Here is a 26,497-nt window from a genome sequence, read left to right as displayed (position 1 = left end):
CCCTGTAATCTGCCACACTGCAGCACTCTGGACACCATCAGTTTATAACCACCTGTTACAAATGACAAAAAATTCTGTATTAATCTTTGCTGGGAAGGAGAGCAATCTGCCAACATAGAAATCAGCTCAGAGCAGAGCAGTCACACACGCACACACACACACACACACACACACACACACACATAAATTGCTGAAAATTTTAAAAGCATAATTTCTTCCATGGTGACAGTATTCAGTCACAGGAATTGCTCAGAACATAATTGTCTTTGTGGAAAGATACAGTGCACTGATGAGTGTTGTTATATTTTAAGGCAGCACCACAGGAAAACAAGTCTGACATATTATTCTGTCAAATAAACAGCTACCACATACTGAAGCATTAAAATAATTTATTACTGTCTGAAACAAACACTACTCGTCCAGCCAATATCAGATTCATGGAAAAGATCTGAACATATTGTGTTATATTTTTATGGTACGGAAAGTTCTGACAGAATGTAAATTGTGTTGGAGTAAAGGAGACCACACAATTAATACCAGAAGTACTGAGTCATCAGTAGACACACAACAGAAATGAAAGCTTTCCTAACTTTCGTAAACACACACACCTGTGTATTTACATTGGGGGTATACTACAATGTAGGTGCACAGAGATTTCGTGGGGGGGGGGGGGGGGGGCACACGCACCTGTGTGTGTGTACTCTTAAGGAATTATGTCTAGCAAAGTTTTCATTTTCTTTCGTGTGTGTTTGTCGCTGACTCAACACTTCTGCTATTCGGTGAATGGTGTCCTTTACTTCTAAACAATTTTGTGGCTTTCCAGTCTTTTTGTCCCAATCTCTTGATCCACCAGTCTTTGGTACATGCATATTGTAAACATAAAAATTTGACACCATTGAGTGAGAACATGAAAACAAAAATTTAATATTTAAACCAAAAGTTTCTTACTTGATTGCTAAAGCATTTCTCTGTGGGTGGGAGCAGCTGACTTACAGCTGTTTTTCATTAATCTGCAGAACTATTCATTTTTATTTCCAGGAATAACACTTGAACATGTACACCTGACTCCAAGTGTTTTAAACTCAACAACATGGTGGACTGCAGTTGTGTGTGACTACACAATTTCAGCATTATGGTATCTCCATGGATTCTAACTTCCTTTATTTTTGAATTCATAGTGTGCAGAGGGTATTGTTGTGGCATATAGACTTGTAGTGTGTGATGGCAGTCCACTTTGAACGATAACATACTGTAAGTAGTTACTACCTGACCTCTCCCCTCCTAGCTTCTCAGGCATAAACACAGTAGTGCTGCAACTCTGGCCAAGTCTTCAGTTTGCTTTGCCTGTTAACACATTGTGTTCCTGTTTGTTTATGTTTTGTAATGTCACACACCGATGGTGGTGGTGTTGGTGTTGGTGGTGGTGGTGGTGGTGGTGGTAGAGGCCAATGATGATTTCCTTTTCTGAAGGGGTGCATTTTATCAGAAAAGTTGTCCTGTCAGATCTCTCCACCAGAATGTGTCTTAATCATTGTGGGACTTTTTCTTTAAGATGGACTGTGAAAACAAAATGTTAAAGTTGAGGAAGTTGTGTGCAAATTACAAAAGGAGGAACACAGTGTTGAGTGGAGTAGGATTCAGACCCGCTCAAAGAAAAAAGAAGCTCAGTCCACACGACAATAAAGTACAAATAATTATTATTGTTATTATTACAATAATATTAATAATGATGATAATGGTAATAATAATAATAATAATAATAATTGTAAACATAAAAATTTGACACCATTGAGTGAGAACATGAAAACAAAAATTTAATATTTAAACCAAAAGTTTCTTACTTGATTGCTAAAGCATTGCTCTGTGGATGGGAGTGTTGTTTTGCGTGCGTGGGTGGTGCTGCGGCGCGGTTTAGGCGCGCTCGCCGCGGATGCGGCGCGCGAGCTGGATGTCCTTGGGCATGATGGTGACGCGCTTGGCATGGATTGCGCACAGGTTGGTGTCTTCGAAGAGGCCGACGAGGTAGGCCTCGCTGGCCTCCTGCAGGACCATGACTGCAGAGCTCTGGAAGCGCAGGTCGGTCTTGAAGTCCTGGGCGATCTCGCGCACTAGGTGCTGGAATGGCAGCTTGCGGATGAGCAGCTCTGAGCTCTTCTGGTAGCGCCTGATTTCTCGCAGGGCGACGGTGCCCGGCCTGTAGCGGTGGGGCTTCTTGACGCCGCCGGTGGCGGGCGCGCTCTTCCTCGCCGCCTTGGTGGCGAGCTGTTTGCGCGGCGCCTTTCCGCCGGTGGGGTTGTTGGTACCCCCATCGGGCGCCTCCCCGGGTGGCGGATAGGGGAAAGCTTCCTAGATATAGGTGGTACTGGGGAAATGAAATACCCAGGGCGGACCAAAAACCAATAAACCCAGTGGTGTCTGTTCAGCATCTGGCGGCCAGTGGTCAGCGTCTGTTCCTCTAGTTGAGGCGGCTGCACAAAATCTTCTCGAACTCAAAAATCGAGTCGTATACCTGTGGTCTCAACAGAGATCACCACAAAAACTAAAATTCAACTTGAACGCATGATGGAGAAGACGACCACAGTCACTCCCCAGGCACCAGTCGATAGACTGGATTCACCTGATCATCGGATTCTGGGGGATCAGGGACACCATGCGGAGAAGAATCGGAGCTTCTCAAAAACTCGTCACTCTCTCAAAACGAAACGTAAAAATTTTATTGGTACAATTAATGTGAACACCCTCACTAAAACAGGCAAATTAAAGCAACTCACCAACGCAATGGGAAAATTTAACCTGAAAATCACTGCACTGCAAGAGACAAGATTCACAGATGAAGGACACTTTAACGCAGAGAATTACAGGATCTACAAGGGCAAACCAGCCATAAAAGTAAGAGACAAACTACCACTTTTCGGAACAGGATTCGCCGCACACACTTCCGTACTCGACTCAGTTATTGACTTCACGTCTCCCAATGAAAGTCCCTCCCTGTTATCAGTAAAATCAGCTAATAAAGCATACACTCTGATCAATGTGCACGCCCCCACAAATCACCACAATAAAATCTACCCTGAAACAGTGGACAATTTCTGGGAAACACTAGAAGAAACAACAAATAAAGTACCTAAGCACCATGTGAAAATCTTAGTAGGCGATTTTAATGCACAATTAGGGAAGGAAAAAAATTCAGAGATACCACTGGGACCCCACACCAAACACAAACGTACCAACAAGAATGGTGAAAAACTAATCGACTTCTGCAGAAACTTTGGACTTAAAATAATGAGTACCCAGTTTCAAAAACCTGCACATAAATTAACCACATGGAGATCAACCAGTCTTAGACAGGGTGAATACCAAATAGACCATGTCGCAATTTCCAAAGAAAACATAAAAGAAATTCAAAACATCAGAACCCGCAAAGGTGTCTTTGAATCAGATCATCATCTTCTCCAAATAAAAACAAAATTCCAACCCAACAGAATGCTAAAAAGGCCACCCAAAAGTACCAAACCAGATCCGGAATATCTGCAACTGAACAAAGAAAAAATCATCATGCAAATTAATCAGGAAAAATCAACAGACTGGAAGAAACTAACAGAGAAAATTCAGGAAGCCCTCAAATTAGGACAACCCCCTCGCAACAGGAAACATTGCTGGTGGAATGCAACCTGTGATGAGGCAGTTGGCAACCGAATAACTGCATGGAAAAAATTTAGCAGTCACAAAACTGAAGAAAACTGGGAGAACTTTCCTAAAACCCAAAAACAGACCTCAAAAATAATTAGAAAAGAAAAACGGGGATATGACAACAACAGACTTTCTGAAATCCAGCAGGATTTCATCAAAAATAATACAAGAAATTTTCATAAGACTTTCAGAGAAAACCTACAGGGATACCAAGCGCCTAGCTTGTGCTTCAAGAAACCCGATGGCTCTTTGGAAACCAACACGACAAATAACTGCAAAATCTTAGCCCAATATTTCAGTTCCCTCCTCAACTGCGAACCACCCCAAGAAAAACTTGTCCTCTCTTCTCCAGTATTCACACACCCGGACTCACATGCCCCGGGTGTTGAAGAAATTATGGAGATAGTCAAGCAGTTGAAAAATAACAAAGCACCAGGAGAAGATGGGATCATTGCTGAGTTCTGGAAACTAAACGATCTTATACTTATGCAGAAATTAAACCGTATAATATCAGACATATGGATAACGGAGCAGATACCAGAGGACTGGAAATGCGCTCTAATTCACCCGCTACACAAAAAGGGCGACAAGACAGACATGAACAATTACAGAGGAATTTCCCTGCTCCCAGTCGCTTACAAAATCCTTTCCAAAGCGCTTTTAAACAGGATAGAATCCCAAGCAGATACACTAATTGGTGAATACCAGGCCGGATTCAGAAAAGGACGGTCATGTGCGGAACAGATCTGGTGCTTAAAGACAATATTACAAATGAGGAAATGCAGAAACACAGTAGTTACATTCATCGACTTCAGGAAAGCATATGATTCAGTGGACCGTGGAACCCTGTTTAAAATCATGGAAGGATTTGGGATCGACCGAAAGACACGAAAAATCACAGAACAGACACTTTCAGGAACAACGGCCAAAGTGAAATTCATTGGCGAAGTATCAGAACCCTTCGAAATCAAATCTGGAGTCTGACGGGGGGACGGACTATCCCCAATCCTTTTCAATATTGTTCTAGAAAAGATAATCAGAGAATGGGAACCTCACGTAAAGGGTATCCAAATTGGTATCAAGAAAGAGAACCGAATTAAAGTCAAGTGCCTTGCTTTCGCTGACGATATTGCAATTATCACCAATAACAGAACAGAAGCGATTCACGCAATGGAAAAACTACATGAAATTTCACAAAAAAACAGACTACAGATATCTTATGAAAAAACCCAACATATGGAAAGGCAGCCAGAAAATAAATCCCCTTTAATAACAAAATATGGTAAAATTGCACAAGTCCTCCATTTTAAATACCTCAGTGAAACTATACAGTCCTCAGGATTAAACCGAATCACCAAGCTCCAGAAAGCCTACAAGCTAACATGGACGCATTACAACAAGAAGTGCATTTCAACAGACGCAAAACTAAGGCACTATACAACAGTGATTCTTCCAGAAGCAATCTATGCAGCTGAAACAATGGTGATTGATGGTAATTCTAAAATTAAGGAAATAGAAAAGCAGGATAGAAAAAGTCTCAGGAAGATTTACAGTCCAATCAACAAAAATGGCATTTGGATGAAGAGACCACAAAACGAGCTCTATAGAAAGATCAGCATAGTAACAGATGAAATCAGAAAGCGCCGAGCCAAATTTTATACACACATCTACAGGATGGAAGACTCCAGAACAGCAAAGAAATTATTCAATATTATAACAAGGAGTAAATGTGGCACGGAATGGCTGAAAGAAGTCCAGAGGGATCTACAGCAGATCAACATAAAAAATCTCGAAGATCGCACCGAGTGCCGGCATAAAATCACAAGTGTGAAGTTTGGGGAAAGAACATCGCGTCAGCCTGGTAAAAAATGGACAGAGGAACGGAAGAAGGAGCATTCTGAGAGGATGAGGAGGTTTTGGGAAGCAAAGAAGAAAAACATCCGAAGATGAAATTATGAATTCATGTTCAATCGCTCTCCTAAAGGGGAACAATCGTTATAATAATAATAATAATAATAATAATAATAATGTTCCTGTTGGAGTGATACTTTTTTTTTGCATCACATGTTTCCATTCCCTTTCTGCACCCATTTTATGTACTGTTCAAAGTTAAATATTGCGTTCTCTCGCTGGTACAACTTGCAATGCTACAAAGACATCTTTGTTCTGCAAATAACTGTGAAGTGCATGGCAGAAGGTACGTCCCACTGTACCAGTTTTTAGGTCTTTTTGTCGTTCCATTTAGGTATGGAAAAGGGGAAGATTGATTGTTCAGATACCTCAAGGATCCTTATGGGAGCAATATCTAAAGTGCTGTGTATTCCTAGAGTCGCCACTTAAAACCAATTCTTGAAGCTTTTAAGTAGGCTTTCTCAGGATAGTTTACATCTGTCTTCAAGAGTCTGCCTGTTCAGTTTCTGCAACATCTGTGTGACTCTCTCCCATGGATTAAACAAACCTGTTATTATTCATGCTGCCCTTCTCTATATACATCCAATATCCCCTATTAGTCCTATTTGATACGGGTCCCACATATGTGAGCAGTATTCTGGGATGGGTAGCATGAGTGGTTTGTAAGCAATCACCTATGTGGACAGATCGCATTTCCCCCCTATTCTACCAGTAAACCAAAGTCTACCACTTCCTTTACCCATGACTGAGCCTGTGTGATCATTGCATTTCATATCCCTACGAAGTATTACACCTATGTATTTGTATGAGTTAGACAGTTCCAATAAAACCTGACAGAACTAAGCATCTGTTAATAAATCAAGGTGTTACTGAGAAGATGATTGCACTAGAAATGAGTATCAGAATAGTGAGCAGTAACAGGTCCAGCAGAGGGCAGTTTCTGTAGAAGAGAACATGAGGATGGGAGAATTGGGCTTACCCTCCTAGCCACCACTTTCACTGCTCCCTGGCATAGTAATAGCTTAAATATTGATAATAGTCATATGTCTTCAAGTTTGGGCAATAACTATTTTAATTTTTGTTCCAGATTTTACGGAAACGAGTCATTCCGTGTATCAGAGCTCTCATAATTTTGCCTGTACAGGATTTGGCGACACAAGTGTACAAAGTCTTTAAAACATACTGCTCAGTAACAAATCTTAAAGTGGCATTAATAACTGGACAGAAGTCATTTGTGATGGAACAGCAGCAATTAATTAAAATAAGTAAATATTCCACTTCTTGTATTTTCCTGTCAGTAGTGAGAAACTGTAGTTTTTTTTCTGATTTTACTATATTTCCCATAATGCCTTTCTGTGAAAAATCTGTTGCCAGAATTAGAATTGCATTTGGTGCAGCAAATTACTGCAAAGAGGGACCCTGATGAACAAGTTTCTCCTTTAATAAGCAGGTACCTCTAATTGTCAACAATCACCTAATTAGGTGGAGGATATTTAATGGAGGACCAGGACATTCTTTTACTCGGAGCCCACCCAACACTCAGATTTTTGTAATTTTTTTTATTTATGATATGATATGTAAAGTTCAGAACTGAAACATCCATACACTTTTTAGCAGTTCAATGTGACTCTCAAATATTCTCGAGAAAATCGACTTTGTAGTTTTCTTAGGAACTTTAACTCTATAAAATGAAGGGGATTTTTCACAACAGGCACTGTGGCTCAGTGGGTAGTGTTTGAGGATAGTAATTATGTAATTAAAGGTTGCTGGTTCGAATCTCACTATGATCGTATCCCTCCCCCCCCCCCCCCCTTCTCCCCTGAAAACGTACATTATTTAAATATAAAATTCATCAAATATATGCTAATTAACACATACCTAATCATTATTTTTATGAAAAATGCCTTTGTGTTTTTAATTACATCATGCTTTCAAGATTCTGGTTTTCATTGCAAATATATATTCTTAATTATTGTCCTTATATAAATGGTTGATAGTAAAGTTTGTTTAAATTAAAATTACATTATAAATTTATTAATAAAATTTTATAAAATATCAATAATTAAGTAGTTACGTTTGCAATGAAAACTGGAATTTGCATGTGATATGTAATTGTAAAAAAGATGGTGTACATTTTTCATGAAAAATAATCATTAGATATGTGTTAATTAGCATATAATTGATGAATTCTTTTATGTCATATCGTTGTCTCTGTAGAGCTGTACCATGAGAAGCAAGGAGAGGTTGTTTGGTGGCCGGTATCCTCTGTCTCTAACACAAGCTGCACGCAGTTATTAACTGGGTTCTTTATAAACATAAGAATAGAAGTCTACTTAACTTGTTGTAAAAGCTCTTCTGTATAGTCCATGTTAGCCTCACTGCTGTTGCAGTACAAAGTCCGCTATGAACATAGTTATAGTTCTATGTGCTGCCTGTCTCTGAGCTAGAGGCTGTGATTGCGGCTCCGACTGTGACACACTGGAGCTCACTCGGTGCAACAGACTCGAACTCACTCCAACAGACTCAGGCCCTTTGGTCTGTGGCAGAATGGAAGTATATGATTCTTGTAATGTGCATTTTTTCTCTTAGGACAGCATAGTTTTAAAGTAATTCTATATATGATTTTTAAAATTTTAATTCATAAGGGAACTCCCCCCCCCCCTTTTTTTTACATGAAAGATAAAAGTTTACAGCAGGTTGTTAGGTTTAAGTGCTTGTGACTGATAGCTGTTTCTCCTCCATATCACAACCTATATTGTTATTCTTTGTGACAAGAAGCAAAACTTTTATAAAAAATATGGGACATTTTCATTTTATTTTATGTATTTGCATTTGTTATGGGATCAGCTTTAGAAAAATAAATGCTGATATTTTCATACTGTTTTCTTTGGAATAAAGCTTGCATACTCCACATCAGTTCCGGCAGGGGCTACCTTTATAGTCTCAGATGTTCTTGTGTTCAACATATATTAAAATTCAGGATAAAATATAAAACATGAATTTTTTTTGTTTAGTTCAGAAAAAAGTTCCTGGTCGCCAAGGATGGTACATTCATCAACATTTGTCATGTGCCACTTGACGCATATTAAAGTGTTCTGTATGTGGAATGGTTCAAGGCTTTTTTTATTTTAATCCAATGACTAATTTCCTAAGTGTACCAAGTAGCCTGAAAAAGATACAGTTTGAAATTTCTAATATTTTCCCCCCTCCTCAGTGGGTGATTGAAAAGAAGCAATAAATAAAACAAAGTTGGAACTAATAAAATGGCATGATTATCAGTTGAACTGTGTTGAATCTTCCAAATCATGTAATGCCCTCTGAAACAATGTGCAAGCTTCCAGATTTTTAGAAGGTAATGGAACTCACCAGAAAAATCTGGAAAACTACAAGGGAAAAAGAGATGATGTTCAAATAACTAATATATATAGGGGTCCAGAAAAATGTAAACACTCTTTGATAGTCAGTATTAATGAAAAAATGACATACCATTACAATTCTTGCATTTAGGGGGGAGGGGGGTGACCCCATTAGCAACCAAACAGTGTCGATGCTGGCGAACTGTTGATTAACCAATGGCTGTCAGTGTTGATGGCGTGATAGCCACACAGGTTCCATCGGTTGTTTCTCGTAGCTCATTGCATGTAGCTGGCTTCTGTTCATAACCTTGATTTTTCAAGGTCCCCCATGGGTAGAAATCAAGAGGTGTAAGTTGTGGAGTCTGTGATGTGTACTCAGCAGCTCCTCTTCAATGTATCCATCCTCCAGGTAGATTTTCATCCAAGTAGGCTGCAACCTGTCTGTGGTAGTGAGGTGGAGCGCACTCTCGTTGTAGGCAAAATTTTTCATTTCAAAACATCTTTCACATTCCAGGTAAGACTGATGTTTGCAGCATATATACACCTCACCATTTATGGTACCTTCAAAGAAGAATGGGGCAATCAAACCATGTGATGGCAGACCCCACCACACAGTAACACCTGGTAGATTAATGTGAACATGAGGAATTTCAGGAACCCAGTACACACAGTTGTAATGGTTTACAGTACCATTCAGTTTGAATTGAACCTTGTCAGATCAGATAACTATCTGTGCAAACCAGTTATCATCGCGAAGCATGCCTTCAAGCCACTCACAGTATTCCATCCTTCAATCCAGGTCATCTTGTTTCACGGCGTGCGGCAATCTTGGGATGTACACTTTCCACTTCCTACCGCACAAAATTGCCATGATGTGTCATTTTGTTCCAAATATATTAACTATCAAAAAGTATGTACATTTTTCTGGACCCTCTGTATACTACATATATTATTTTTTAAGATTGCAGTTTTGGTATCAAAAACTTTTCTACGACAATCTGGAACCATTGAACTAGGTCTGCATGTTTACCCAAGGGAGGACTCAAAATTGACAGTTCTGTTGGTAACGGGAAAACAAATATAGCAATTCACCAAATTTGTTGTCCAGCAATACCTGTAAGCCTTTGTGAACATTCTGCTGATTTACTGAGTTTTAGGGTAGTTTGTGGAAAGGATTGTGTTTGAAAAGTCTTCTGCTGCATGCTACAGGAGAGTGAAACGTGTAGGCTGATTACATATCCAATAAAGAGTGATATATAAGAATTAAAAAAAGGTGTGAATATGAATGGTCATTTCAAGACACTCTTTGAAAGCAAATATGGTTCCCGTGATGACATGAAATCAAGTGACAGTAATGAAACAAAATAGTCACCTCCTATGGTGTGAATGAAGTGGTCAGTTTTAGAGGTTGCCATCAGTTCTATTAAGAAACAATGGTCATTTAAGTTACCAAGACAGCATAAAGAAATGACTGAACATCAAAACGTATGTGGTTACTCTTCAAAGTAGAAATTCTTTTTTCGGAAGTGTATACACGAAAATAAAATTAGTTACTTCTAGGTAATGAAACATCTAGAGCTGTTGAATTGTGTGCATCCTATGAGGAAGGTACAAGTTGTAAAACTCATCACATTTTCCCTGTCAGAGAAAAACGTGTAGCACATTTCATCTGTGCTAAAACACATGGTGGACCAAGGAAGAAATGTAAGATCTGCAAAAGGAGTTTTTGGAATACAATATCCTTATTATCAAACAATGGAAAATCCAGGAGAAAATAATGACAATATTATGAAAAGATAGATAATGGAAATGTTGAGCTGCAGATAGGCACAACAGAAAGGCTGCTAAACAAGAAAGGATTTGGCCAAAAATTCTTCCCCTGAATTAGACAACACACACACGTATTCACGCAAATGTAACTCTCCTGCATATGATCACTGTCGCAGGCTGCTGAGGCCAGACTCATCATGAGTATCTGTGTGGGGGCGGGGGGGGGGGGGGGGGGGTCGTGCATATATGTGGGTGTGTGATTCAGAAGAAGGCTTTATGGGTGAAAACTTATTTGTTTAGCAGTCTTTTTATTGTGCCTGTATGCAACTCAACATTACCATTATCTGGTGAGTAGCACTCTACCCTTTTCATAATAATATCCTTATAACATCATCCAATGAATGAATCCCATTTGCATATTGAATACTAGTTTTATCCGGAAGATATACTGAGATATTTGGAGAAAAAGAAGAAAAATGTGTGCTGAATAAGTTAAAACACAAAAAAATGCTGACAATGTTACAAATGTGCCGAAGCTGTGCACATAAATAACCCTCATCCTGAAACTTCCTGGCAGATTAAAACTGTGTGCCCGACCGAGACTCGAACTCGGGACCTTTGCCTTTCGCGGGCAAGTGCTCTACCATCTGAGCTACCGAAGCACGACTCATGCCCGGTCCTCACAGCTTTACTTCTGCCAGTATCTCATCTCCTACCTTTCACAGGAGAGCTTCTGTAAAGTTTGGAAGGTAGGAGACGAGATACTGGCAGAAGTAAAGCTGTGAGGACTGGGCGTGAGTCGTGCTTCGGTAGCTCAGATGGTAGAGCACTTGCCCACGAAAGGCAAAGGTCCCGAGTTCGAGTCTCGGTCGGGCACACAGTTTTAATCTGCCAGGAAGTTTCATATCAGTGCACATTCCGCTGCAGAGTGAAAATCTCATTCTGGAAACATCCCCCAGGCTGTGGCTAAGCCATGTCTCCGCAGTATCCTTTCTTTAGGAGTGCTTGTTCTGCAAGTTTCGCAGGAGAGCTTCTCTAAAGTTTGGAAGGTAGGAGACGAGATACTGGCAGAAGTAAAGCTGTGAGGACCGGGCGTGAGTCGTGTTTCGGTAGCTCAGATGGTAGAGCACTTGCCCGCGAAAGGCAAAGGTCCCGAGTTCGAGTCTCGGTCGGGCACACAGTTTTAATCTGCCAGGAAGTTTCATATCAGCACACACTCCGCTGCAGAGTGAAAATCTCATTCTGGAACCCTTATCCTGTTTCCCAAAGAGGAAGTTGCAAGAATTCTGCTATCATAAAATGGACGCATGTTTCAGAAAAACAACCCTAGTGAAAAGAATTCAAAAGACTCCTCTCTGGATTCAAAGGTGATGAAATTTAAAGATCAAGTAAGAAGAAACTTCATTTTCCAATAAAGACTACAGAAATGGCAGGAAGATATTCAGATTCACAACATGCAAAGAGTGGTCTGCATGTGTGACTGTGACTGGTGATTTGCAGATATCAGTTCTGTGTCAGATACATTCCTCATGAACTATATGCTGCCACACGGACCGTACTGGATATAAATTTCCAGCTGAAAGACGGTAGCACTATGGAAAGTGCTCACTTCCATTTCATAATGTTGGACGATTCTGGGCTCCCAATTTGTTATTGGTCCGACAGAAAGGCATCACTCTATATCAGAGGAAAACAGTGACACACCTGAACACGTGTTTAGTTCATTGAATTTTTAGTTTTAAGCAGTGTGCACAGAAGTGCTATGCTTTGGAACTTTTATGTTGTGAAATTTGGACATATATTTTAGATTTTTGTATGTTTCAAAGGTGCCTCTGTTATATATATTTAAGAAGACTAGAAATGACAGGCTAGATTTTGATTGTGAGACCAAAACATTGAATGTGGTAAAGGAAACAGGTTTAATGTATAACAAAATTTTCAGTCGTTCATAACATCTGTTAAAGAAAGTAGTGGAAGTTCTTCTTTTTAGGGAATAGCATACAATATTGTGCTGATCAAAGTAAAAAAATCAAAATTTTTGAAGCCGGCATATTAGAAAAACATTTATTGAATTTCCGTTTAAAACAATAGGTTGCTACAGCAAAAGAGATGTGTCACACTTCTAAACTGAGGATGTCATTTTAATAAGGAAATTATTGTCTTTCAAATAAAAAAGGACAAGAGAGGTACTGGGATAACTTAAGCCTATAGAAGGATTCTTTCAGTAGGTGTTAATGCACCTAAATTGTCATAGTCTGTTAGTTATTTGTTGGTTTTCTTTACTGCCTTGTACTACTAGTTATTTCTTCATAGCTTGCACCCCTCCTATCTAATGGAATGCCTTGCATATGTTTTGCATTCCTAGGTTTGATCACCATCTGGCCACTGGCTCAGATTTTCCTAATCACTTAAGATTAATATCAGTATGGTTCCTTTTAGAAAGACACAACCATTTAATTTCCTTCCTCATCCCTGTCCAATCTGAACTATAGTCCACAACAGCATTTATGACCGTTGAGCCAAGGATGTGCAGTAGACAGCTTCACGGCTAGCCAATTGGTACTCTGTCAGTTACTGCATTCCGTACTGTGTAAACTTCCATCATATTTGATTTCTTCCCATAGTGGCTGAAACACCTATGAGGCACCAAGTGTTTCACAAACAGGCAAGGGACCTTATTTTTAAAATGTACTCATTCTTCAAATGTGAAGTAGATTCAGGCGAGCTGGTCTGTGATGTTGCTGAAGTCCATGAACTTAATGTATTTGCTGTCTTCACACTTTCAGCTGAGTTAACAACGCAGCATTCCTCGTGAGCTGCGTGGCCAGACACCATTAACACTGTTGCCAACTGTAGCACTTTGTCTCTGAAGGCATCATTTATGTTTCATTACATTCCACTGTTCATTCACTTTTAATGCTTGATTCTCCATAAGTCAAATAATGTCAGTTGTGTGGACACTGAGTATCCTTTGGCTAAGCCACTAATATTACTGAACCTTCTTTTATATTGTTCCAGATTCCACATTCGGACCACAGAGTCTCGTTGATATTGTTGTCACGACACCTGGCAGACTAGTCGACCATCTTAAATCCACTCCAAATTTCTCCTTGAAGCACCTGAGGTTTCTGGTTATTGATGAAGCTGACAGAGTAATGGAGTGCATTCAGAATGACTGGCTGTATCATGTGAACAAAAACATCTATGGAAGTGAGTATATATACATATTGTTCCATATTAAATAGCACAAACTTTGATTTTAAAAAATATGCTCTATTAACTATGTAGTGCATAGAACCATTATTTGCATCACACCAGGCATTTGTTTTTGTGTTTCAAGAGCCACTTGTAGTAGTTAGATCACCCCAGTCAAGTGATAGCTGTCCTAGCAGCAGTGCATCAGAGTACTTTGTGTTGACACAGCTTCCACAAAAAGCTACTTACTTTACATTTTGTCAGTATTCTTTAGCTTCAAATCTATATTTTGTGTGTGTCTGTGTATTTATTGCCCATCTTTTGTATGAATGGGAACTGTGATTGCTGTGTTCAGATGACCCTTCACTTACAGCCCCAGGCAATGTTGGCATTAGTTAATCCGAGGAACATGCAGCATGACCCGTGTACCCCGATCAGTCCACTACTGTGGCTGCCTTGGGTTCTGCCCATACTGAGGTTGATCCCTCACCTGCAGTCAAGTGGGAGGTCATTCCAAGGGGATAGCCTCCCTGATACATCTGATGAACAGGTTTCAGGCACTATCTGTGGTTGACAAAGTGCCAGATGAATCACTTGCACTATTCCACTTAGCTTGCAAGGTCTGGGCATTGACAAAGTGTGGGATTACTGGAAGCTGGGAGCTCCAGCGTTAGTCGCTTAATGCAGCCACTTAGGGATATGTCTGCGATGGAGGGAAGGAATCCAGCATGCTCTCAGTGTCTGTACTGGGAGAAGTCATTTCAGATGTGAAACAGGTGCTTCCATAAGCCATGAAGAGCACAGGATGCAGCCAACTGAATCAGAGGCTCAGACAGTTCTGCAGCCGAATTTGAACTTCTAGTTCAGGAGCCCACTTGAAGTGTAAATGGTTGTGAAAACATACGTGACCTCTTACAAACAAATAATCCTGACCAAATAAGGAGCATCATGACAGACACAGAAATTGGTAACCACAAGGTTGCTATAGCTAGACTGAATATTGTAGCATCCAAATCCACCGAAAATAAACACAAAATAAATCTATGTAAAAAAGCAGATAAAAACTCATTTGACACCTTCGTAAGACACAGACTTCATTCCTTCTAATCTGACTATGTAAGTGTGAACCAGATATGGTTTAAATTCCAAGAAATAGTATGGATGGGAATTACGAGATATTTAACAGATAATTAAACAATGAAAAACCCAGCATGGAATGTAACAATATTATGAAAAGAATAGTTGCTACTCACCATACAGCGGAGATGCTGAATCACAGATAGGCACAACAAAAATATTGCCACAAAATAAGCTTTTGGCCAAGAAGGCCTTTGTGACGACTACAGACACACACATGTGCCTTCAGCTGCCAGTGTGCGTGTGTGGGGGGGGGGGGGGGGGGGGGGGCACACACACACACACACACACACACACACACACACACACACACACACACACACACACACACACACACACAAAACCGCACGACTGCACACTCTGGCAGCTGAAGGCACATGTGTGCGTCTGTAGTCTATTTTTGACAACAGTGTTATTGACCAAAAGCTTATTTTGTGATGGTCTTTTTGTTGTGCCTATATGCGACTCAGCATCTCTGCCATATAGTGAGTAGCAATTATCCTTTTCATAATGTTGTTGTTGTGGTCTTCAGTCCTGAGACTGGTTTGATGCAGCTCTCCATGCTACTCTATCCTGTGCAAGCTTCTTCATCTCCCAACACCTACTGCAGCCTACATCCTTCTGAATCTACTTAATGTATTCATCTCTTGGTCTCCCTCTATGATTTTTACCCTCCACGCTGCCCTCCAATGCTAAATTGGTGATCCCTCGATGTCTCAGAACATGTCCTACCAACCGATCCCTACTTCTAGTCAAGTTGTGCCACAAGCTCCTCTTCTCCCCAATTCTATTCAATACCTCCTCATTAGTTATGTGATATACCCATCTAATCTTCAGCATTCTTCTGTAGCACCACATTTCGAAAGCTTCTATTCTCTTCTTGTCTGAACTATTTATCATCCACATTTCACTTCCATACATGTCTACACTCCATACAAATACTTTCAGAAATGACCTCCTGACATTTAAATCTATACTCGATGTTAACAAATTTTTCTTCTTCAGAAACGCTTTCCTTGCCATTGCCAGTCTACATTTTATATCCTCTCTACTTCGACCATCATCAGTTATTTTGCTTCCCAAATAGCAAAACTCCTTTACTACTTTAAGTGCCTCATTTCCTAATCTAATTCCCTCTGCATCACCCAACTTAATTCAACTACATTCCATTATCATCGTTTTGCTTTTGTTGATGTTCATCTTATACCCTCCTTTCAAGACACTGTCCATTCCATTCAACTGCTCTTCCAAGTCCTTTGCTGTCTCTGACAGAATTACAATGTCATCGGCGAACCTCAAAGTTTTTATTTCTTCTCCATGGATTTTAATACCTACTCCGAACTTTTCCTTTGTTTTCTTTATTGCTTGCTCAATATACAGATTGAATAACATCGGGGATAGGCTACAACCCTGTGTCACTCCCTTCCCAACCACTGCTTGCCTTTCATGCCCCTCAACTCGTATGACTGCCATCTGCTTTCTGTACAAATTGCAAATAGCCTTTCGCTCCCTGTATTTTACCCCTGCCACCTTCAGAATTTGAAAGAGAGTATTCCAATCAACATTGTCAAAAGCTTTCTCTAAGTCTCCAAATGCTAGAAACGTAAGTTTGCCTTTCCACAATCTTTCTTCTAAGATAAGTCGTAGGGTCAGTATTGCCTCACGTGTTCCAACGTTTCTACGGAATCCAAACTGATCTTCCCCGAGGTCGACTTCTATCAGTTTTTCCATTCGTCTGTAAAGAATTTGCGTTTGTATTTTGCAGCTGTGATTTATTAAACTGATAGTTCGGTAATTTTCACATCTGTCAACACCTGCTTTCTTTGGGATTGGAATTATTATATTCTTTTTGAAGTCTGTGGGTATTTTGCCTGTCTCATACATCTTGCTCACCAGATGGTAGAGTTTTGTCAGGACTGGCTCTCCCAAGGCCGTCAGTAGTTCTAATGGAATGTTGTCTACTCCGGGGGCCTTGTTTCGACTCAGGTCTTTCAGTGCTCTGTCAAACTCTTCATGCAGTATCATATCTCCCATTTCATCTTCATCTACATCCCCTTCCATTTCCATAATATTGTCCTCAAGTACATCGCCCTTGTGTAGACTCTCTATATACTCCTTCCACCTTTCTGCTTTCCCTTCTTTGCTTAGAACTGGGTTTCCATCAAAGCTCTTGATATTCATGCAAGTGGTTCTCCTTTCTCCAAAGGTCTCCTTAATTTTTCTGTAGGCAGTATCTATCTTACCCCTAGTGAGATAAGCCTCTACATCCTTACATTTGTCCTCTAGCCATGCCTGCTTAGCCATATTGCACTTCCTGTCGATCTCATTTTTGAGACTTTTGTATTCCTTTTTGCCTGCTTCATTTACTGCATTTTTATATTTTCTCCTTTCATCAATTAAATTCAATATTTCTTCTGTTACCCAAGGGTTTCTACTTGCCCTCGTCTTTTTACCTATTTGATCCTCTGCTGCCTTCGCTATTGCATCCCTCAAAGCTACCCATTCTTCTTCTACTGTATTTCTTTCCCCCATTCCTGTCAATTGTTCCCTTATGCTCTCCCTGAAACTCTGTACAACCTCTGGTTTAGTCAGTTTATCCAGGTCCCATCTCCTTAAATTCGCACCTTTTTGCAGTTTCTTCAGTTTTGATCTACAGTTCATAACCAATAGATTGTGGTCAGAGTCCACATCTGCCACTGGAAATGTCTTTCAATTTAAAACCTGGTTCCTAAATCTGTCTTACCATTATGTAATCTATCAGATACATTTTAGTATCTCCAGGGTTCTTCCATGTATACAACCTTCTTTCATGATTCTTGAACCAAGTGTTAGCTATGATTAAGTTATGTTCTGTGCAAAATTCTACCACGCGGCTTCCTCTTTCATTTCTTAACCCCAATCCATATTCACCTACTATGTTTCCTTCTCTCCCTTTTCCCACTCCCGAATTCCAGTCACCCATGACTATCAAATTTTCGTCTCCCTTCACTACCTGAATAATTTCTTTTATCTCATCATACATTTCATCAATTTCTTCGTCATCTGCAGAGCTAGTTGGCATATAAACTTGTACTACTGTTGTAGGCGTGGGCTTCGTGTCTATCTTGGCCACAATAATGCGTTCACAATGCTGTTTGTAGTAGCTTACTCGCACTCCTATTTTCCTATTCATTATTAAACCTACTCCTGCATTACCCCTATTTGATTTTGTGTTTGCCACCCTGTATTCACCTGACCAGAAGTCTTGTTCCTCCTGCCACCGAACTTCACTAATTCCCACTATATCTAACTTTAACCTCTCCATTTCCCTTTTTAAATTTTCTAACCTACCTGCCCGATTTAGGGATCTGACATTCCACGCTCCAGTCCGTAGAACGCCAGTTTTGTTTCTCCTGATAACGACATCCCCTTGAGTAGTCCCCGCCCGGAGATCCGAATGGGGGGACTATTTTACCTCCGGAATATTTTACCCAAGAGGACGCCATCATCATTTAACCATACAGTAAAGCTGCATGCCCTCGGGAAAAATTACGGCTGTAGTTTCCCCTTGCTTTCAGCCGTTCGCAGTACCAGCACAGCAAGGCCGTTTTGGTTAGTGTTACAAGGCCAGATCAGTCGATCATCCAGACTGTTGCCCATGCAACTACTGAAAAGGCTGCTGCCCTCTTCAGGAACCTCAGGTTTGTCTGGCCTCTCAACAGATACCCCTTCGTTGTGGTTGCACCTACGGTATGGCTATCTGTATCGTTGAGGCACGCAAGCCTCCCCACCAACGGCAAGGTCCATGGTTCATGTTGTTACATACCAGATAATTAATAGAGATGGTACTGATCTGCCATGGTACAGGTTAGAACACTGCTGCAGAAGCAACAAAAAAAAAATTTAACAATTACAAAATCCCAAAGCTTGGCGAAGTTTTACAGAGGCTCAAAATTTAGTGCGAAATTTAATGCGAGATGCTGGTAATTATTTCCACAACAAAACTCTTTCTTGAAATCTGGCAGAAAACCCAGACTCTGATCATACATAATGTACACCAGTAGCAAGGCACTATCAATACCTCCACTGCATGACAACAGTGATCATGTTAATGATGACAGTACTACTAAAGCAGAGTTACATTCGAGAATTTGAATCCGGAACAACTCCCAACATGAGTAACTATGAAGTAGATGTTCTCGGTGTAGTAAAGCAGCTTAAAACCCGTAAGGAAGGCAATGCTCCCGGCCAAGATTGTATATAGTCAGGTTACTTTCAGAGTATGCTGGTACAATAGCTCCATATTTAGCAGTCGTATACAATCACTAGCTTATTGAGATATCCATACCCAAAGTCTGGAAAGTTGCACAAGTCACACCAATACCCAAGAAAGGAAAGAGGAATAATATGCTGAATATAACTAACATCGATCTGCAGTAGGATTTTGCAACATTACTGTGCTTGAACATTATGAATCACCTCAAAGAAAACAATTTGTTGACAAATAGCCAACCTGGGTTCGGAAAATACCATTCTTGTGAAACACAACTGGCTCTATATTGTCACAAAGTAATGAGTGTTATCGTCAAGGGACATCAAATTGATTCCTTATTTTTAGATGTCCAGAAAGCTTTTGACACTGTTCCTAACAAGTGACTTCTAATTAAATTGCTCGCCTATGGAGTATCATCTCAGTTGCATGACTGGATTGTGGTTTCCTGTCAGAAAGGTCACTGTTTGTAATAATTGATGGAAAGTCAGTGAGTAAAATGGAAATAATAGCTGGTGTTCCCAAAGGAAGTTTTATAGACCCTCTGTTGTTCCTGACTTACATAAACGATTTAGGAGACAGTGTCAGCAGTCCTCTTGGATTATTTGCAGATGGTGCTGTGATTTACCATCCACCCCCCACCCCCCTCCTCTCCCCACTCTTTGATGAGGGCCCCAGCCTTTGAGGCATCTTTTTCCTTCCATGCTGCATGTCTATCCTCCTATTCTTTATCACCTCGCTTGGGGAACATGTCTGAGATATTTTTGGGAATGTTTCCTGAATTTTCAATAGACATCAGAACAGTCCTGGTTTTTCTTTCTTTCTTCCTCGTCTCCTATCCTTTCTCCACTTCGGCATTCAAGGTTCCTCTTTGTTTCTTCTTCGTCCCTGTGTGCTTCTGAAGGCCAGCCTATGCATCTACTATGTGACTGGGTAACTTGTAATTCCCATCCCTGGGTCAACAGGTAGGGTTTGCACATACCCCTTGGTCCAGGCCAGGACCAGGGAGAGGTGACAGCATGAGCTGTTACCTTTCCAAATTGACAGTTAGTCTCCATCAGGAGTGTGGAAGGTGTGGCCTCTGAGATGTGAACAATCAGTGTGACCTGAAATGCGAACACTCACCCAAGACGGATGAGCTCCCCCCGAATGGGGCCACCGAAGTCGCTGGCAATCATGGGGGATTTTCTCACAATGAGCCAACCACCATCTCAGTCTACATCTACTAAACATAGACAGAGTGAGGCTAAAGATTCCAAGACTCTCCCAGCTGCACATCAGTTCCAGGTGGTATCATGTACTGAAGGAGGTCAGTCCTTTGCTATGGTTAATCCTTTTATTATTCAGAAAGATGTTGATGCAATTGACATTCCTGTGAAATCCTGCTTTGCTTTTGAAGACTAATTGTGATTCCTTAAGCATAAGAACTGCTTGCAGCTTCGCTCCTTCACACCAATCTTGTTTGTGTCGAGGTCAAATCACCTCTCTCAGGATGTCACTGCAGTCCATCAGGTCATGAAGAAGGTTGATGCATCCTTAGTGTCTACACATACTCTATTTCTTGCATTTTATAGAGTAGTGCCTCCATCAAAGATCAAAGCAGACTATGAAGTCATCAAGATCCTATGTACATCCCGAGCCTGATGCACTGCTACCTATGTCAACATTATAACCATACTCAAATGTCCTGTCGAAACCCGGCCAAAGGCAAGAGGGATGTTCACGAGGATGATTGCTTGCCTCTTCCTCCCTGTTGATCAATTGAAATGCAATTTCATCTCAGAACGTCCCGTGCATCTCAGTGAGCAGGCCATCCAGGAGACCTGGGTGAAGGAAAAAGTGCTTTATCCCATCACTCGCAAGTTGTTGGGAAGTCAAAAGCTCTGTGTTTTACCATTTCACAGTTAGAGTACCGTTCTTGCTACACCTTGCTCCATGAAGGACACGGCCAGCAGATTTGTGACCTCAAATTCAGCACCATGATTGTAAAAGCACCCAGTGTCACTGTAGGATCCCCGTCTTCTTCTCCTTCAGCTGTGCAACAAGCCACCAGCAGTGAAATCACCTGCTACACAACCAACAGGCTAGAAACGACAGAAGGAATACTCCTGTGAAGACTTCTTACATCCCTCCAGCTAACAACTGAGTCTTCATCTATGAATCGTAAAGACTGTTTGCCTTTATTTGATTTCTAGGAGTAGAAATTAAATAAAGGCAAACATTCTTCTCTTTCGCCAACTTGGTGATCCTCTCCACAGTGATGTTGCGTGATACACCACCAACCATTTTTCTGCCCTGGAATGCATAGGCCAACCCGGTCAGACTGTCAGTCATTACTCTCCTCCAATGCAATGTTCAAAGTTCCTCCAATGAAACTTTTGCAGCATTAGACCCAACAAGGAGCCATTACAGCTGCTCTTTGAATCACAGAGTCCAATTGTTTTCTGTGTCCAGGAAACACAATTACATCCTCAAGACCACTTTGACGTCTCACATTTCTGTCTGGTCCAGTTCGACCTTCCCCCTGAGGACGGCATTACATCTGTTGGGGAGTCGTGCTCCTCATCCATTCACAGTCAAACCATCTCACTTAACACCCAGCTACAAGCTGTTGCTGTCGACATTTTCCTTCCTCACTTCATCTTGTCTCTTTGTACCATATACATGTCTCTTCATTCAGTGTCACTAGGCAGACCACCTCCAGCTTATGGGGCAAGATACTCACCCCTTTTTGCTGCTTGGTGACTTTAACATACGCCATCCCCTTTGGGACTCTTCCACAACCTGTCCAGGAGGTGCCCTCTTGACTGACCTCAATCAGTTCAACCTCATCTCACTTAACACTGGAACACCCACATTTCTTTCAGACTCCACAAACGCCTGTTCCCATTTCGACCTCTTGTTCTGCACAGCCCAGCTTGTCCGTCATCTCGAGTGGTCAATTATCTCTGACACATACTCGAGTGACTATTTCCTATGTGCTATCTCTTTGCTAACTCTTACCCTATCTATGTCTACACCCAATTGGCCACTTTCTAAGGCCAACTGGAGGCTTTACTTCTCCCTGGCAACCTTTGACGAACAACATTTTCCCAATTGTGATGACCAGGTAGAATACTTTCTAAATGTTATCCTTACTACTGCCCCCCCCTGCGGGTCCGGGGTAAGAATAGGCCCGAGGTATTCCTGCCTGTCGTAAGAGGCGACTAAAAGGAGTTTCAACCGTTTCGGCCTTCTATGTGATGGTCCCCCTTGGGGTTTGACCTCCATTTTTCAAAATTCTACAGAAGTACGAGCCTTTTGGGGAAGGACACCTTACATGGTGTACCACTGGTCCTAAGTGCACTAAGACCTTGGCACTCAGCATTGCACCGGCGTTGTCACCATACCCATTATTCCTCAAATTGGGCCTAAACGCCTGATGGGTTGTCCAAGTTACGCCCATAGTGCATCTCCATCTGCACCAGCGATCATGATGGACTTTCCATGGCACCAGAAATCCAGCACGGTAGCCAGCCCGTTGTGGTGGGGTCGTAATGTACCCTCTAGGTTGTAGCCCCCTGACAACACAGGGATCGTACTGCCGATACCTGAGCTGCACCCTCCCCACGTTGGCCAAGGAGTAGATGCCCGTCTCCTTGGGGCATCAGGACTCCCGGCAATGGTCATCCTGCCAGGTGGCCCTTGCTGCGGCTGGGTGGCGCCCGTGGGGAGAGCCCCTGGTCGGAGTGGGTGGTATCGGGGCGGACGTTTCGCACATGAAACGTCAACACGTATCAGGTCGCTCTGCGGCCGAGTCTTCCAAAAGAAAAGGTACCGTTTCTAGTTCTGGTTCTCCTGCCCTTTCCCCCTTGGCCACTCCATGGGAGGAGGGACAGGCCCGCCGGCTTGGGGCGAAGTACTTCCCCCGCTATTTGGTCTGTTCTCGAACAGATGGGGGGACGTTCGCCACCTCCAAGCCCATGTTCTTTGTTCAGCACATTGAGGACGTCTTCGGGGAAATCGAGGCTCTCAGCAAGATGCGATCAGGGTCCGTTCTTATCAAGACCACCTCTGCCACACAGTCGGCGGCACTCCAGGCGTGCGACCGCCTAGGGGTCATCCCAGTATCCATTGTCCCACATCTGGCACTAAATAGGACGCAGGGGGTTATTTTTCATCGTGACCTCCTGCTACAATCTGATGAGGAGCTCAGGGCCAACCTGGAGCGCCGCGGCGTGCATTTCGTCCGGCGAGTCCAGCGCGGCCCCAAAGACCGTCGCATCGACACCGGGGCCTTTATCCTCGCCTTCGAGGGGGACGTTCTCCCGGAGAAGGTAAAGGTGATGTGCTACCGGTGCGACGTGCGACCTTACGTCCCGCCTCCTACGCGCTGTTTTAGGTGTTTGCGCTTTGGGCACATGTCGTCCCGGTGTGAGGCTGAGCCCCTTTGTGGCGACTGTGGACGTCCTCTGTCCTCTTCGTGAGGAACATACTTGCACCCCACCACCTCGGTGCCCTAATTGTCCTGGCGTCCACTCGCCTAGATCCCCAGACTGCCCTGCCTATCAGAAGGAGAAAAAGATACAAGAAATCAAAACTTTGGATCGGCTCTCTTATTCTGAGGCCAGGAAGAAGTATGACCGCCTTCATCCCGTGTCACTGGCCACTTCGTTTGCCTCAGTTGTGTCCACTCCTTCCGCTGTATCCTCACCTCTATCCTGTCCCCCCTCCGCCTCCTCTGCCCATCAGGGGGCTCTGCCTCCGCCTCCCAAATCCCTCCCTTCCAAATCCTCCTCCCCCGCGGCCCCCACCCCCCCTGCCCCAGGGGCCACCCTTCCTCCTCCTCCTCCTCTCCCCACGCCACCTGAGAAGCGATCCTCTTCTCAGGCGTCCATCGGGGAAACGTTCCGGACCCCAGCTTCCGAGGTCCGGCGTTCCAAAACGGACCCCGCGCGTGAGGACCTTCTTCGGGTCCAGCCCACCATCCCTGTGCCTCCTCGGCCTTCCAAGAAGGCCTCCAAGAAGAAGTCTCTATCCCCCTCTCCACCCCGGCGCGTTTCATCTGACGCTTCATCCGTGAGTCGCTGCTCCCGGCCGTCCTCAGTTTCGCCGGGACGCTCTGCTGCCAGGCGTTCCGCCGGCCTTTTGTCGGCAAATGATGCGGCCCCTCCTACACAATCAGGGACAGTGGCCGCAGCTGGCGACGAGTCGATGGAACAGGATCCGCCTGCCGTCAGTTGTAGCGTTGTTGCCTCGCAACCTGGCCCTCCGCGGCCATCGAGGTGACCAGCTCTTCCCCGTCTCGTTCCCCCAACTTTTTGACTAGCAATGGCGTTGTTTCATTGGAACATAAGAGGTATTTGATCTAATCGGGAGGAATTACAACTGCTCCTCCGCCTGCACTGTCCGCTCGTCCTTGGTCTCCAGGAAACCAAGTTGCGCCCGACTGACCGTATTGCCTTTTCCCACTATACGTCGGAGCGGTATGACCTCACCCCTGTGGACGGTATCCCAGCTCATGGTGGGGTCATGTTGCTCGTTCGGGACGATGTCTATTACCATCCCATCCCATTGACCACCCCACTCCAAGCAATAGCTATCCGCATTACTCTTTCTGCTTTTACTTTTTCAGTTTGTACCGTCTACACTCCACCGTCATCTGCTGTTAGTCGGGCTGACATGATGCACCTGATCGATCAGCTTCCCCCGCCGTTCTTATTGTTTGGCGACTTCAATGCCCATCATCCCCTTTGGGGCTCTCCTGCATCCTGTCAAAGAGGCTCACTCTTGGCGGATGTCTTCAACCATCTCAATCTTGTCTGCCTCAATACCGGCGCCCCGACTTTCCTCTCGGACTCTACTCATACCTACTCCCACTTGGACCTCTCGATCTGTTCTACCACTCTTGCCCGTCGGTTCGAGTGGTATGTCCTTTCTGACACCTATTCGAGCGACCACTTCCCCTGTGTCGTTCGTCTCCTGCACCACACCCCATCCCCATGTCCTTCGCGCTGGAACATACTGAAAGCTGACTGGGGACTTTACTCCTCCCTGGCGACCTTTCCGGACCACGATTTTCCCAGTTGTGACAGTCAGGTCGAATACCTCACGGCTATTATTATCCATGCTGCCGAACGTTCCATACCTCGTACTACTTCTTCTTCACGTCGCGTTTCCGTCCCCTGGTGGAACGAGGCTTGTAGGGACGCTATCCGTGCTCGACGACGTGCTTTACGCACCTTTCGCCGCCATCCTACGTTGGCGAATTGTATTGAATACAAACGACTCCGAGCACAATGCCGTAGAGTCATCAAAGACAGCAAAAAAGCTTGCTGGGCCTCTTTCACGAGCTCCTTTACCAGTTTTACTCCCTCTTCCGTTGTTTGGGGTAGCCTGCGCCGGCTGTCGGGCATTAAGGCCCACTCTTCAGTACCTGGCCTGACCTCAGGTAATGAGGTCCTTGTTGATCCTGTGGCTGTCTCCAACGCCTTTGGCCGCTTTTTCGCGGAGGTTTCAAGCTCCGCCCATTACCATCCTGCCTTCCTTCCCAGGAAAGAGGCAGACGAGGCTCGGCGACCTTCCTTCCACTCGCTGAATCTGGAAACTTACAATGCCCCCTTTACTATGCGGGAACTCGAACGTGCGCTTGCACTGTCCCGGTCCTCTGCTCCGGGGCCAGATGCCATTCACGTTCAGATGCTGGCACACCTTTCTCCGGCGGGCAAAAGCTTCCTTCTTCGTACCTACAATCGCGTCTGGACCGAAGGTCAGGTCCCCATGCGTTGGCGTGACGCCGTTGTTGTTCCTATACCCAAACCCGGGAAGGATAGACACCTTCCTTCTAGTTACCGCCCCATTTCTCTTACAAGCTGTGTCTGTAAGGTGATGGAGCGCATGGTTAATGCTCGGTTAGTTTGGATTCTTGAATCTCGACGACTACTTACTAATGTCCAATGCGGCTTTCGTTGCCGCCGCTCCGCTGTTGACCACCTTGTGACCTTGTCGACATTCATCATGAACAACTTTTTGCGACGGCGCCAAACGGTAGCCGTGTTCTTCGACTTCGAGAAGGCTTATGATACCTGTTGGAGAGGAGGTATCCTCCGCACTATGCACAAGTGGGGCCTACGCGGTCGTCTGCCCCTTTTTATTGATTCCTTTTTAACGGATCGAAAGTTTAGGGTACGTGTGGGTTCCGTATTGTCCG

At 43.2% G+C, this 26,497-nt stretch overlaps 1 protein-coding gene across 1 annotated transcript in view; it reads left to right on the top strand.

Annotated features, from left to right (window-relative positions):
* Positions 1 to 26,497, top strand: part of LOC124612687 (ATP-dependent RNA helicase DDX51) — a 153,140-nt gene that overhangs the window by 47,964 nt on the left and 78,679 nt on the right. Inside the window, exons 5-6 of the mRNA XM_047141022.1 lie at positions 6,689 to 6,866; positions 13,746 to 13,937. Of these exons, the coding sequence (XP_046996978.1) occupies positions 6,689 to 6,866; positions 13,746 to 13,937 (370 nt within the window). The remainder of the gene's footprint in view (positions 1 to 6,688; positions 6,867 to 13,745; positions 13,938 to 26,497) is intronic.

The sequence above is a fragment of the Schistocerca americana genome, chromosome 4, assembly GCF_021461395.2.
Source record: "Schistocerca americana isolate TAMUIC-IGC-003095 chromosome 4, iqSchAmer2.1, whole genome shotgun sequence".
In the NCBI taxonomy this organism is placed as follows: domain Eukaryota; kingdom Metazoa; phylum Arthropoda; class Insecta; order Orthoptera; family Acrididae; genus Schistocerca; species Schistocerca americana.
This window is presented reverse-complemented; position numbering and strand designations above follow the sequence as displayed.